The 14,554-nt window shown below is 34.1% G+C and overlaps 1 protein-coding gene across 6 annotated transcripts in view; it reads left to right on the forward strand.

The window, feature by feature from the left end:
- The window catches only part of LOC145662678 (uncharacterized), a 481,436-nt gene that overhangs the window by 240,843 nt on the left and 226,039 nt on the right, over positions 1 to 14,554 (forward strand). Inside the window, exon 4 of one of the 6 annotated variants that reach the window (XM_081728497.1) lies at positions 3,896 to 3,907. The exons of the other annotated variants lie outside the window; for them this stretch is intronic. Coding sequence (XP_081584623.1) covers positions 3,896 to 3,907 — 12 coding nt within the window. The remainder of the gene's footprint in view (positions 1 to 3,895; positions 3,908 to 14,554) is intronic. 6 annotated transcript variants of the gene reach the window in all.

The following is a 14,554-nucleotide window of genomic DNA, read 5'->3' on the forward strand; positions in this document are numbered from 1 at the left end:
TGAGGCCATATCAGGTGAATACGAAACTTGATAAAGAATATTCGTTGAATTTTCCGAAAAATAAATGCTGTCACAATGATCGACTTGTGTGATAGTCCGTTACCGTGGTTCCACAGAATTTTATCTCGTCTCGTCTAGTGCGCAAAGCTAGAAATGTAGCGGCAAAATTATATTTCACTATTAAAATAAGTAAACTCTGAAATACTATAATAATAATAATAAACTCGTGTTAATTTTAATTACTTTGCAGTCACTTCCTCTCTTTTCAGTTTAAACTACATTAAATGAATGGTAATTTGTGACATTAATATTAAAATGCTCATATGTAACGTATGAGTTGGTTAAGCATTTATTATTTCTACCAACAAGAACCTTATTCCTATCTGCAGTAATTTGTCGTGTTGTAACCATTGTATTTTAACATTTCAGCTTATCTTTCATATTTAATTTTCCAATAAAATTATTTCTTAATTGTAGTGCCAGCAAACATTACTAACTCCTTAACTGTAGTATTAAATTTCCTGATTATTATCGGTTATTATAACGAACAGTTTTAAAAAATCATATCTTCCTGAAAATTGTTCTCTAAAAGGAGCAAGAACTAGTTAATCCGTAAAACTTTTTTTAAAAACTTACTTTTCGTTTATGACTACAGCACATGACTTGTTTTTATCTAATTTAAATCATCATGCTTTGGAGCAGAAAATTAATAATATTAAAACAAAGGTAGAGAAAGAAAAAGGATCCGTAACCATGTAAGTTGTAAAAGGTTAACACACATGACGTTAAACCACTCTCATTTTTTTTTTTTTTTTTTTTTTTTTTTTGTTGATTGCTGATTTTTGTTAACTGCTGATAGATAAGAGATTAGAGCTTTATTCGTTGTAGCAAAAGGCTTATTTGTCACGAACAATTGAAAGTAGCGTCAGCAGTGTGTAACCTCTTTACCTTCACTAAACACTTAAGCTAGTTAAATGAAAGAAGCTAACCGTGAAGAAAAAACATACTCTCTGCTGTTCATAACGATAATTTTTAAAGTAATTGTCTTTAAAAGAAAAACAGTATCTACTAAAGACTTTCTTTTTCAAGGGTAATAACTATGGAAAATAATTCATGAATTAGAAATGTGATCTACATACTATAATTAATTAACCCAATATCAACACGTGTTCATGGCTTTAAAACCGTGCATATCGAACAAATTTCGTAAACGTAATATTAAAAATAATATAATTCTGGACACCTGCCATATTGTCTGGAAGTTCTTTGAAGAAGAGAAATTATCCAATATTCTGCACTTACTAGAAACGGCCATCAGATTATTAAGACAAAACCAATATAGGAGGAATAATGTTTGAGAGAATTATATACATTTTGGACATTTGTTCGTCAGATGCCTAGAGGCCATGCTGTTCAACGTACCTAAACCAAATTTCAAAGTTAAGACTTTTATATGATTCACCAGCTTTTTTACTTTTTCGAATTTTTCTTCTACACTAAAATGTAATGGTGAAAAATGGAAATTAATAACCGGAATTATCTCAAAAACACTTGTAACTTTTACGTGTATTTCAAACACAAGCATATAATTTAGCATCATTTTTTCTTATAGAATTTCAGAAGAGATACATTAATAATGTGGATGTGATTTGTTCCAATGATTTTCTGCAAAATCGCTTTAATGACTTTTAGAAATATTTTGTGAATAAATGTTTCATTGTTAAACCTAAAATATGACATAACCATTTCTTTCTAAAGGATCCCAATAGAGTGTTCTACTGAGGGACATAAGTTTTCTTTGGACAAAACTTTTCTGAAAACGCTTATGTTGTTCATATTTCATGAATACTTCAGTTATAACTGTAGCCTGTACCACTTATAAATATTCTTATGATCGATCGAGGACAAAAGATATACCGTTCTTTGAAATAGTTCTTAGAAGTCTTTTGCGATGACAAATGTCCAGTAAACCTCAATAAAAACTGTATGGGATAGAAATTCAAGAAACAGATCGAGAACTTGAATGAGAGAGGCGGATAGGAAAATGGAAGATGACTTGTGGAGAACGGAGAACAGGATGATGAAGAAGAATAGAATAAAAGGAGTAAAAATGAAGAACAGAGTAAATAAGACATAAAGTTAAAGTCTTAAAGAAAAAGATACAATAGATACTACAGAGAGGTTTGATCATGTTATGGGAAGAGACGAGAAAAGTAATGGTGGTTAAAAGATACAGGTAAAACGAAGAAATAAAAAAACTGAGGGCGTAGGTTGCTAGTGACATCAGAGACAAGACTGAAGATGAGATGGGTGGACAGAAAATCACGAAACAGCAACGACAATCTATGAAACAGTATTTTACTTAAGATCATTTTACAACATATCTACTATTAGGCAAACTCTTAGGTAAGCTGCTACTTAATTGTTTGATATTTCGTTATTGCCTCTCTTCGTACTTAACATTTTGGCAATTAGTAAAGAATGAAATATTTTGCCATTTTTTTAAACAACAAATCTCGAATAAATACCATTTATTGTAATTATTGGCCAAATTTAAAATTTTATTGTTTGTTTCTTAATTTTTGTCCACATTTTCACTGGAAATATAATTTATAATTATTGCTCGCCGTTAACGTTTAATAAAGGATCACCTGTGAGATATGATATTTACGCTTGTAATGGGAGGGGATAAATCATTGTTGACAACCAAATATATGGAAAATACAATTGATCTTGCTATGTGTATGTGCTTCAAATATGATCTTGAAACATAGGTAGATGAACGATTGTTTCAGGTCTGAACATCATAACGGACAGACAACAGAAAAAACTAAAGCAAATGCTTATTATCTCGTGTAGAAGTAAAGTAGGTATTGTATGGCATGACTGCTTTATGAAGTGCCAATGAGTTTACCTAATATAAACTAAGTATTTTTGTATGTAGTTTGTGTGTGTGTCGGTATTCATTAGCATTGCATCGATAGTTTTCAATAGACCTGAACGTCACAATGCCGTTTACAGTGATTTGATATCTCAAATCGTTCTGGAGATATGATAAAAACTGTTAACGTTTGCAGCACTGCTTAAATTTATATAATTTCGAGAACTTATTGCAATTACACCTACCGAAAAGTATGTGAATGTTATAGAAGCAAAGTAAACCAAAAATTGTTTTAAAAAGTTATCACAAATACGTCACTTTAAGCAATATATCAAACTTTACATTTTTTATATATATTTCCCGTATGATTTGAGATACCAAATTGCTGTAAACGGCATTATGATGTTTATGCCTATTGAAAACAAGTACATAATCCGATGCGATACTTCTCTAAGCCTTTCGTAAAAGTCTAATTTTCAATTCCTTGTAACTTCGTTTCTACTTGAAAACGCGTCGCATGACGACCGTAGAATTTGACTTACAGATATTTTGCATGTTCATTACCCTGTCTACCTCACTTTCCTTATTATTATTGTAGAACCCTCCAAAACTTGATAGTTCTTCTATGTGTGTGATACTGTACTATCTTTAGCTTGGAACACTACATGATAAGTGTTTTCTTTCTTTGTTTTACATTTACATTTGAAATGTGTAATAATCTGACGTGGTGCCATTTGAGAAAATAAAACTTTATTTTGGCTTGGCAATATTGTTAACGTTGTGGTATTGAAGAGTATGGAAAACAATGTCGCCCTGCCGATATTTTTACGGCACAAAATTTCAGCGTTTTCTGTCCATAGTTTAAAAGTTACAAACACGTTTCCAGATAAATGGCCCACCCTGCATAAATATTTTAGAGGGATAGAACTAAAGTAAGTTTAATTCTAGAAGGATATATTTGTTCGATTGTATATATTCGTATTTTTTTCGTAAAATGCTTCTTTGTGTTTTCAGTGGAGGTCGGAAGTAAGTAACGAAATTACCACTTATTCGTCTTGCATTAGTTGCAAGCAGGGGTGTAAATAGGAATTTATTTCGAGGGATCCAAATCCAATGAGGATAAATTATACTAAAATTTTGTAAAATTACCCCTAATATTATACTAAATTTACCAAAAAAAAAGTTAGGGTTTTGGGGAGTGTGGACCCGTAGCACCACCCCATGCGTATGTCCCTAGTTGCAAGAGAGAAAAATTTCTTACGATATCGTTATTTAAAAAGCATAGATTACATTTTAATTTTGTCAAAGGTTGATTTTTTGGAAAAAATCAGTAAAGTACAGGACAAAAATAAACGACTAAAATCGTTATTAAAACTATGGATGATTTAAATCCTTTATTTTTGCCTTGTACTGTAGATATCCTCCTGTAAACGGAAAATAAGCATTGTGAGATCACATACTGTAAAGGGGAAAATTTACACAATTTTGGATTTGGGCGAAATAAAAAAGTAGTATTGATATACGTTGCATGTTGGCATATACAGTATATATTGAATATATCTGGTATTCTGATTGTTCCAAAAATTCTCACAAATTAAGGTTTCGTGTTTTTTTTTTTCCCTAATTTCGAACCTGATATTACCTTGCTGAATAATTACTGGATTTGAATTTTGTTGAGAATCAAATTACCACGGAAATGTTGGCCAAATACTGCTTTTGTCTTTAGAAGAGATATTTTGGGAAAGCTTACAATCATCAACAAAGAGGAGTGTTCATAGATGGTAAAGAGAAATATAATAGGAAATACCCTATCTAAAGAAGGAACAATAGGATTCCTAAAGCATTACCCTGCGGATACAAAAATTCAAATACTGGGACAAATTTGGAATTGGGTGATTAATCTGGCAAAGCAGATAATAATTTAGCAGAAAAAGAAGTTGACAATGTACATTAAGTCTATTGGCTAGTTATGAAGATGCATAGTTATGTTAACTTTATCAAAAGCTAAATCTATTGGATAATTATGAAAATACATAGTTATGTTAACTTTATCAAAAGCTTTTAAGAAATCTAAACAATTTTACATTCAGTTGAGATTTTGATACCAATGAGCATGTCATTTTCTTCAGCTTAATACGATCTATCGACTAATGTATATGTTACCTTTGAACGATATTTTAGTTGGACAGATATTGAAGTTTAAGATTTAAGGATAATTTTAGGCTGTATTTAATTAATCATATAATGTGCTGTCGTTCTGATAGTATCAAAATGAAGAACTTAATGAGGATATGTGCCAGTATCAATTTCACCTCAATAAATAGCATTTTTCTTGTACAGCGTCATTTTTTTTTTTTAGAAAAACGCTTGTCTCCGTTTCCTCGAAAACTACGCATGAAGTTATACACTCACTAATCATATTGTAGATTTTTTAATCCTTAATCCCGGAGGTTGAGCAAAGCATGATTGTATTACGCAATATACAACTGTATAATTTATCTAACACAAACGTAATCTTGAAAATGTACTCTGATTCCTTTGCAAATAACATTTATTATTAGATTGTGTGCATCAATTTCATATATAGTATAAGATCTTTAAATATTTTTCCTTTGTACAAAAAGAAAAAAAGGAAAGTGTTTCTCTACTTTCGCCGTATTTTTTATACCAACATGCCTTATGCAATTTCTTGTGAAATCTTTCTTTTTAAGCAACAAGTGATGAAATGTTCAATTTCATTGAAGAAATAAAAATTGTGTATCTACAAAACTCTCCATGACTGGACAAACTGGACACTTCCGTAGGCCTTGCCGCTTGACTAATTACAAAGGGAAATGACGTATGAATGTAGCAAATTCTTTGCCTCTCTTCCTCTATCTTGCATACCCCGTATCTCGAGAAAGTTTCATTACAGAAACGGAGAGTATCGTTTATCTCAATCAATTCAACTGTTGGTACCGTGCACGATGTTCATGTATAGCCGAATGGTTAGTGCTCGAGATATTATGCGTGCGGTCCCAATATCGGCTCCTAAGGTACACTGAATTTGTGGTATTGTCTTAGTGTTGCAAGGCAATGAATTAACTGGTAGCAAACTACGGTAGAAATAACGATAATGTAATCGAAGTCCTGAACATACATTATCTAACGGAAAACTACTCTTCATGGGTTGTAACGTCAGAGGGGAAATTCAACGGTATTAAACTTGGTATAGTATTCGATCTTGACTGCTACAAGCGAGTGTAATATTATGTTATATAGGCTTTTGGTTCCTGAGTTATAGGCTGTCAAATTTTGATTCAGATTTACAGAAACGAAGAACACGAAACTCAACCGATCGGGATCAAGTTTGACACGATGGTAGAGTTTGACATGCTGCATAAATATAAGGGTGTGAAATAGTATGTTGTGCAAGCTATTGTTTCCGGAGCAATTGTCAATCAGATGTTAATTCATATTTTCAAAAAATTAAATAATAAAAAATAATAATAACACATACCGAACTTTACGATCAGGGCCAAACTTATTATGGTGACTTTGCTGTATAACCGTGTGAAATATTAATGGCATGGGGAATTCTGGTTCCTAAATTATGTACAAACAAATTTCTAAATCAATTCATTAGGCATCATAAAAACGTGATAAATACTTTTTAAGTAACAGTTAAAGGCCTGTGTTAGACAGAAAAGAATCAAAATCAAATAGACGATTTTTTTACGACTATGCACATTTAAATTGTTCATTAATTTTTATTATATATTTTATCCAATATTCTTCTTTCTCCCTTACTATTTCTGCCATTTTTTTTCATTTCTCACAGTTTTGTCCATGTGTCCCGTTCCCATGTCCAAAATCTCGAAGATCTATAATCGTTTCTAGTTTCTGTTTCGCAATGTCAATAATTCTCCTTCATACAATAAAGTACGTCATGCGAAACGTTGATCAGGAACAAGTATTTTTCATCATTCCGTATTCAACGCTCCTTAAAATTCTATTTTCTTCTTTCAAAAGGCATCTTTCTGCATCCCTACCCTCGCATTTATTTCTTATTCACATTTCAGATCTTCGCTAGTAATAATGTCTATACCTAGTAGCAATAATAACATACCTAACTAGATTGTTGTGTATAATAGTTGGCTTATAATTTTTCGGTAATTTAATAAATAAAGCAGTAATGGGGCCATAATTTTGCTTATTTTAAATAATTGAAGTCCCTAATTAATGTTAATGTAGGAAAGAAAAAAATTGCACTTAACACTGAAGGCTCGCTTTGGAAAATAAGAAAATCGACGGAAATCAACAGACCTTGATTTATAAATATAATGGCTAATGGCTATATTAAGGTAAAGGTCTTCATCGAGAGCCGAGAATAATTTTCTCTTTCCTTTTGATATTTGTTTGTAGCATGGATGCTACAATTTATTTCCTGGAAAACTTCCCTGTCCTTTAGCGTCATTAATAGTTATCAATAACAATAAATTATACGTATGTTGGCATTGAATATAAATCACATCAAATTAGTGCATCAAACTAATGCACCATTATTTTCACTACATGGTTTTAGGTTAATTTATCACACTGCTACTCCTTAGTAGGTAGCTGAAAGGTTATCTTGTGTAGTTCCGGATTCAATTCTCGATGGAAACATATTTTTCTCGTTCTCCATCTGATTCTTTCTTGAACGAGTTCAACCGAATTCATCCGATCTTAAACTTAATATAGTGGTCGGCATTGACCTGATCCACAAACTTGTAAGATATAGTGTGCATGCAAAGCTTTGGTTTCTAAATTATATGTAAAATAAAAATTATATAGAACAACTTTTTTTACTCCTTTGTGTAAGTTTTTCTAATTGTAGTTATCCAGCATCTTGATCTATTTGAACTAAGTTCAAGAGGTACTAGAAATGAAGGAATACTGTAGTCCATCCAGAATGTAAAAATAACGGCAGTGAGAGCAGATGTGCTAGCCACATTACCAAATTAATATTTTAAGTTTTATATCAATAAAATAGGCACCGAATGTAATTCAGAATTCATTAGTTCAAGCAAACAACTCAAGCAAGGTGATGAAGACCAAAATACGTATTTATATCAAGTATATGATGAAAAAATATCCGGTATTTCAAATAGCCACTTGAAATTAAGTAGCAGCTTTGCTCATGGATCTTTTTCATAGTTACATCAAATACGAAGTTATTAAAGTCCCTCTCTTTATGAGCGTCTCCCCTTTTGAGATTTTAGATCAGATGGTAAAAGGTTTCCCGGAGAATTTCAAATCATTACTTACATAAAGATGCAATGAGAGCAGATATGATGTGGGTCTCTGTGGTCTGGTGCGAAATCAGCTGTCCAAAACATTTTTTAGATATTCAATCGGATTCAAATGGACTCTGACCACCCCAGTATAGTACCAATATGTTATTGTTGTTAAACCATTCCCCCAGAAAACGTGTAGTATGGACAGGTGCACTATCATGGTGATATACACAATGCTCATCACCGAATTACAATCTCTACACTGCCTACCATCAATGCTTTTTGGTGGTAGGCAGTGTAGAGATTGTAATATTATGGTTTACTACGTTTCAATATGAATTGGTTACTATCCTAAATTACAATGGTAACCATATATAATTAGCACCTAACGTTTCACCACTTACCATATTTATCATTATATTATCATTAACATTTATTATGAACAATTCTATGCGACTACGTGTTGTATCATTTCTTTTGAAACAAAATTGCTTCACCCTTTTGTGATGTCATATATTTCTATGTCTATCTCTTGAACTTCTTGCGAGGTATTATTATATTTATAATCCGCAGCTCTAACAGCCTGATCGGCTACATCTCTAAAAATTGTTTTAAATAAATATATATATGAAGATGGCCGAAATTGCCTATTGATAGTAAAAATGTTTTTCCCATTCTTACTGTAAATAAGAGGGAGAAGTGGCGCGTGTACATGTTGAAAATGTAAAACAGTGTATAGATTGTAACAAAGATTTAAATTGTCAAAAGTAAAAATTGTAAATAGTAGAAATTAAAGAAAAAGTGAGAGCAAAGCTCCTCGATACTTATGGTTTACAGCGCCATCTCTTCTCCCCCATACATTTCGTATCATCAACACTTATCATACTCCACAAAAACAGAATCCATCGTGAAGCCAAGTAAACGAACTTTATTCTCTTTTGTATCACTTATTACATGACACCACGCAACCAGCAGTTATTTTCTAACCAAATAATGTGCCCACATTCTGTCCGCTATTTTCTTCTTCCTTTTTTACATTTATCGGTTCCTCTTTTTCTTTTCTTTTTTATTGTAAATTATACAAGGATCTTATAAAATAGAGGATCTGCTCTTACAACAAAATCTTGAAGCCATACGTCACAGTTTTGCCACCCCTACTCTGTCCACTCCGCCCAATAGAATCGCAGTGTTTTGAGCCAACAATCATGGCGGAAACGAAAGTAGACAATCAGACGATGGCAGAAACGAGAGTAGCAAATCAGACGTGCCGATGCTCGGTTGCTTTTTGGCTTCACCGATTTAATAGGATGAAGATACATATGGGCAGGTCCTCTATTTATAACATCCTTGGTCTTCACTAACAAATTCATTTTTCATGTTCCGAGACTTCTTTCAAACTTTTCCTCGTCCTTTCTTGAATTTCTTATCAACTGTTTCTTTTCTTCTTGTTCTTTTGTTATTAATTTTTCTTTCTCTTGACACTCAAACTCTTCTCCTTCTTCTTGTGTCATGTTTATATCTTGATGTGACTTTGCAGGTTCCAATACCTTTGATTATCTTTCACATTAATACTTAGGTTTGCCTGCGTTGGTAGTAATGGATCGATTACTAGTAAGGCGTTTCCATTATTTGGAAAGCTTTTATACGTAGGTTGGGCCAATGCCTCTTTTCACTATTAGTGAAGTTTTTGCTTCTTCTTTTCTCAAAACTGATCTTCTTAGATGTACTAATAAATCTTTACATATGGATACTCATGGTAAGCCAGAATTTCGTTGATCGTTAACTCTAAATTATCTTCTTGTGAATAACTGCTAATAGCACTCTTTCGTTCCCATAGACTTTTCTCGATGTTTCTAACAAATAGATCTCACCGCTTCACTGATGACTTAGCAAAATAAAACAACTACTGACATATAGTAGATATGAATAAAATATATTGATATAAATTTTAGCTAATAATGAGTACTAGAAGTATGGGAAATGCAAATGGAATCGTGAGTGTAGGAGAGCGACCTTCACTGTGATGCAGTAGTTCCAGAACCCTTTTTTTTTCTGAACCAGGGGCGACAACAGTAATTCTAACATCAATCACTTATATCGTATTAAAAAGTATGTGTTTTATGGCACTTTTGGATCGCCATCTTGAAATCCACCAGATTGGATAGACGTCAAATTTTTCAAGGAGATAAGGGTAATGTGGGAAATCAAACAACAATGGAATCTCTGAGCAATTTAATAGACTAATTTATTTGTTTATATCTGGAACGGTTTCCAACTCACAATGCCTAAACATGACGACACATCATAGATAATATTCGTGCTGGACAAAATTCTTAAGTGATACGGGAAAATTAGTCGGTAGATTTGAAATCAGCACATCAAAACTAGATAGGAACACCTACCTATTTCACAATATGCTATAAAACAAAAATTTTAATTCACAGACCTATGTAATTCTATGGAACTTCGTGTTGTATCACATTTATAAAAAAAAATTCTTCACTCTTATCTTAATGTCATACATTTCATACCATTAACACTTATCATACTCGAGGAAAACAGAATTCATCGGTAAGTAAACTCCCTTCATAGTCTTTTATATCACTAATTGCATGGAAACACATAACCAGTAATTATTTTTCAACCAAATAATATGCCTACAAGCAGCAAATTAACAATTAGAATTGCTTGTAACCTTCTGGCATGACACCAGGCTCAAGGCCTCTGCATGAAAAGCAGGACTAGACTTTTTAGCCATACTTCTATTTTCCACTGACGGCACTACACAGGTCGCTAGATGCAGTTCATCAGGCATTCTCTAAACCTACACGTTTTCATCTGAACGTCACATTCTATCGTTTTTCCTCTTTCCTGCGGTCCAGGGACGTTGTCACTTCATATGTAAGAGACTCTTAGGACTTATCACTGAGGTCTGGGCTCTTGGGAGGCTACTCGGCCATGGAAACCAAATTTCCATATCTCACACCGAACAGCCATAATGCTAGGAGTAGATTCTCATTCACTCTAGATTCCTTGGTGATGTTTGTGGTAGGTAGTTGCCGATTTCTCAGAGCGACACTTTTTAATGCTTAGCGGTCTCTGCAGTTCAAAATGTAAGGTCTAATTTTTCACTTTTGAGTTGTAGACATTTCATCACACTTCCACTTCGGTTGTATGATATCTGAAACAGTTGACCTGGGTATGTTTAGGAGAGCCGAAATCTCCCGTGATGAATTCCTGAGATCTACAAATATGACACAATCGCCTGACAAGTTTGAAAATCCGTAAACTCCACAGAATAACCCACGCTTCACTCTCGCGTCTTCTCATTACGACTTCAGGCACAGTCTATGTGTCACACGATAGATAACCTCATTGTATCAACATCAAAAAACACTCTTTACGAGTGATGTCCGGAAACTGTTGACCATATATAAAAATAACAGTTTTTGAATAAATATATTGGCAAGGGGAAAATCAATTTAAACAATTTAATCTTAGTTTCAAAACTATTTTGTTATATACAAATTTCCACAATTTGAGTAATTCCACAATTTCGGAAATAAAGTCAAAATAGAACTCATTGAAATATAGGGATTTATAGAATCTGAAACCTAACAGTTCTGATTCTAAGAAATGTGAAATACGCGAATAATTCAACTGATGTAATAAAAAATGTTTTCAATAAATCATGTAGTTAAAATAATTATATTAAAGTGCAAATATCTATTATATTCGGCTGTTTGTATCTTATACAAACGCCTCTTTTATATACAGATACTTACTTATATAACGGAATCTTCTACTTGATAGAGAAGATTCGAAAAGCGAAAATGGATTTAAGTGACTATTTATGCTTTGCGAACTTCACAAATGTTAATAATAAATCGTGATAACTGGTATTATACTGCGTATCACGAAATAATATAGTAAGCAAAAACGTACAGTTGTTTATAGCAGTTTCCAAATATCACTGAATCAATAGTAACGTCACATTGAACTATAAAGGTAACTAAGAAAGTTCTGTCGCTTTTTGCGGAGGTCTGTGTTCAACTGGCTCTCACACCGTGAGTTGAATGCGAGTGGAGATAAGGCGAATGGTCAGTTGTTGGTGTGGGTATATCCACATACTACATGGTTGTGGGAGGGATTGCCGGAACCGGATCCTTTGTGGAATCGGTTTTCGGCTCTGAACGGACCCGGTTCCGGAACTGCGTTTTCGGATCCAGGTCTCGAACCGGTTCCTAAGATCCGGTTCCGGAACCGGGTTTTCGGTTCAAGGTCTGGAACCTTTTCCTAAGATCTGGCTCCAGAACCGGGTTTTCAGATCAAAGTCTGAAACCGGTTCCGGAACCGGTTCTGAATTTATGTACGATGTCGTCTCGTAAGGAGGAACGTGTGAACATAATCGAATAGGAGTTTTTTGTGGGTAAGCTACAACTGATTTTATTGTTCGCAAATGAGCTCTGAAAGAAATGGTGTAATATAAAATTACTACTGAACATAAACATCTCGGACTCATTCGAGCTTTCATTACTGAAATAACTTTCATTTTCTTATGTATATTTAAGTATCTCCGGTGAAAAATTATCACAATAATGTATCTATGGACAATTTCAATTCAATGCAAATTCTAAATACATTGCAATGCAAAGGCAAAATTAGGCCTACAGCTACAGAAAAAAACCTAGCAAGTTTTTTGTTTTCACACTGCACTAAATTTTAGTATTTGTGCACCAAACAATTATTTTTATACACAAACATGTACTTATTCACTAACATGTACATCTAAAAAATGTAAAACCTTTCTGGCACAAAATTCACCCTCTGCTGATTGCTTTGCTACATATCTCTTAAAACAAATTTGAGTTAGGAATGACCGGAACCGGTTTCTGGTGGGACCGGTTTTCTGCTCTAAACGGATCCGTTCTAGAAGATCCGGCTTCGTAATCGGATTTTCGGATCCAAGTATGCAACCGATTCCGGAAACGGTTCTGAAAACCGGATCTCCAAGAACCGGTTTCTGGCGGAACCGGAACTTTGTGGCCATCCCTAGTTGTGGCAGTTCAATTACAAAGTGAACTTGAGTGAGGACAGAGTGAACATGGGACCTCCACGGAGCGTCATAAGGGCATGTATGCTGTACGAGTTCAAACTGGGGTCAAACGCCGCTGCAACGAGGCGGAAGATATGCCAGGCCTTTGGTGAGGGTATCCTGACTACGTGGACAGTACTGCGATGGTTTAACAAGTTTAAGGACGGTGACAAAACACTTGAAGATGCACCACGTGCCGGAAGATCTGTGTTTCTCTGCTGTCTTTCTGAGGAAGTAGCCATTTCTGGACATGATATTGACATGTGATGAGAAGTGGTCTTGTACGAAGCTCCACTGCGCCGTTATCATTGGTTAGAATCCCATGAACCTGTTCTAAAACAGCCGAAACCAGCACTGCACCAGAAAAGGGTCCTCCTGTGTGTTTGGTGGATTGCTCGCAGCATCGTGCATCGGGAGTTGCTACCAGCTGATAAGAGCATGAATGCAACTGCGTACTGTCAGCAGTTGAGCCGTGTTCAAGAAAAACTCAAAACTCTGGAGAAAAAATCAATGTGGAGCTTTGCACTTCTGAATCGCCAAGAGGTCCTTGTGTTACAAGACAACACTAAGCCCCACATGGCCAGGATGACCCGGGACACTATTCTACCCCTTGGATGAGAAATACTATTGTACCTGCCATACTACCCGGACATTGCACTGTCCGATTATCACTTGTTCCATTCCTGGAAAAACCACCTTCGAGGACGCCAGTTCAAATCCCTAATAGAGGTGCAAAATTCACTTCACGGCCCACCAAGTTCTACCGGAATGCAATCCATGGCCTTCCAGAACGTTGGCAGAAGGTCCTCGATGCTGATGGGGTCTATTTTTGATCTTCCAGGTACGTCTTAGGTGACGTATCGATGTTCGAAGGTAGTAGGTGAAAAAGAGACAAAACTGTCTTGGTTATCTTTATTGCAGTGTAATTTTTCTATCATAGAAACTAAATAAATTTTATTTCAAACAATATTGTGTAAATATGAACAATGTTTAAGTTTTGTAATGTGATCACATTTTTAAAAAATTCAAATCTCTTAAATGCCAAGAGATAATAATGAAAGATGTCAATTATTTATGTGAAGCAGGTATAGCCAATTTCGTTTAGTATAATTACTTTATAGTTTTCTCTAGCTCTTTTAGACTTGATTTTTTGTTTACTCTCCGATTTTATTTTTATTTTGTCTTATTATTCTTGTTGACTTAACATATGAAATACAACCGTCAATTTGTTTGCGCGTGCCATATTTATAGAATTATGGACCAAACATTTTGCGTGCACTAGGGTTGAAATACGTATGTAAAATACAAAATGGCATTAAT

The sequence above is a fragment of the Thermobia domestica genome, chromosome 10, assembly GCF_964235325.1.
Source record: "Thermobia domestica chromosome 10, izTheDome1.hap1.1, whole genome shotgun sequence".
NCBI classification, from domain to species: Eukaryota; Metazoa; Arthropoda; class Insecta; order Zygentoma; family Lepismatidae; genus Thermobia; species Thermobia domestica.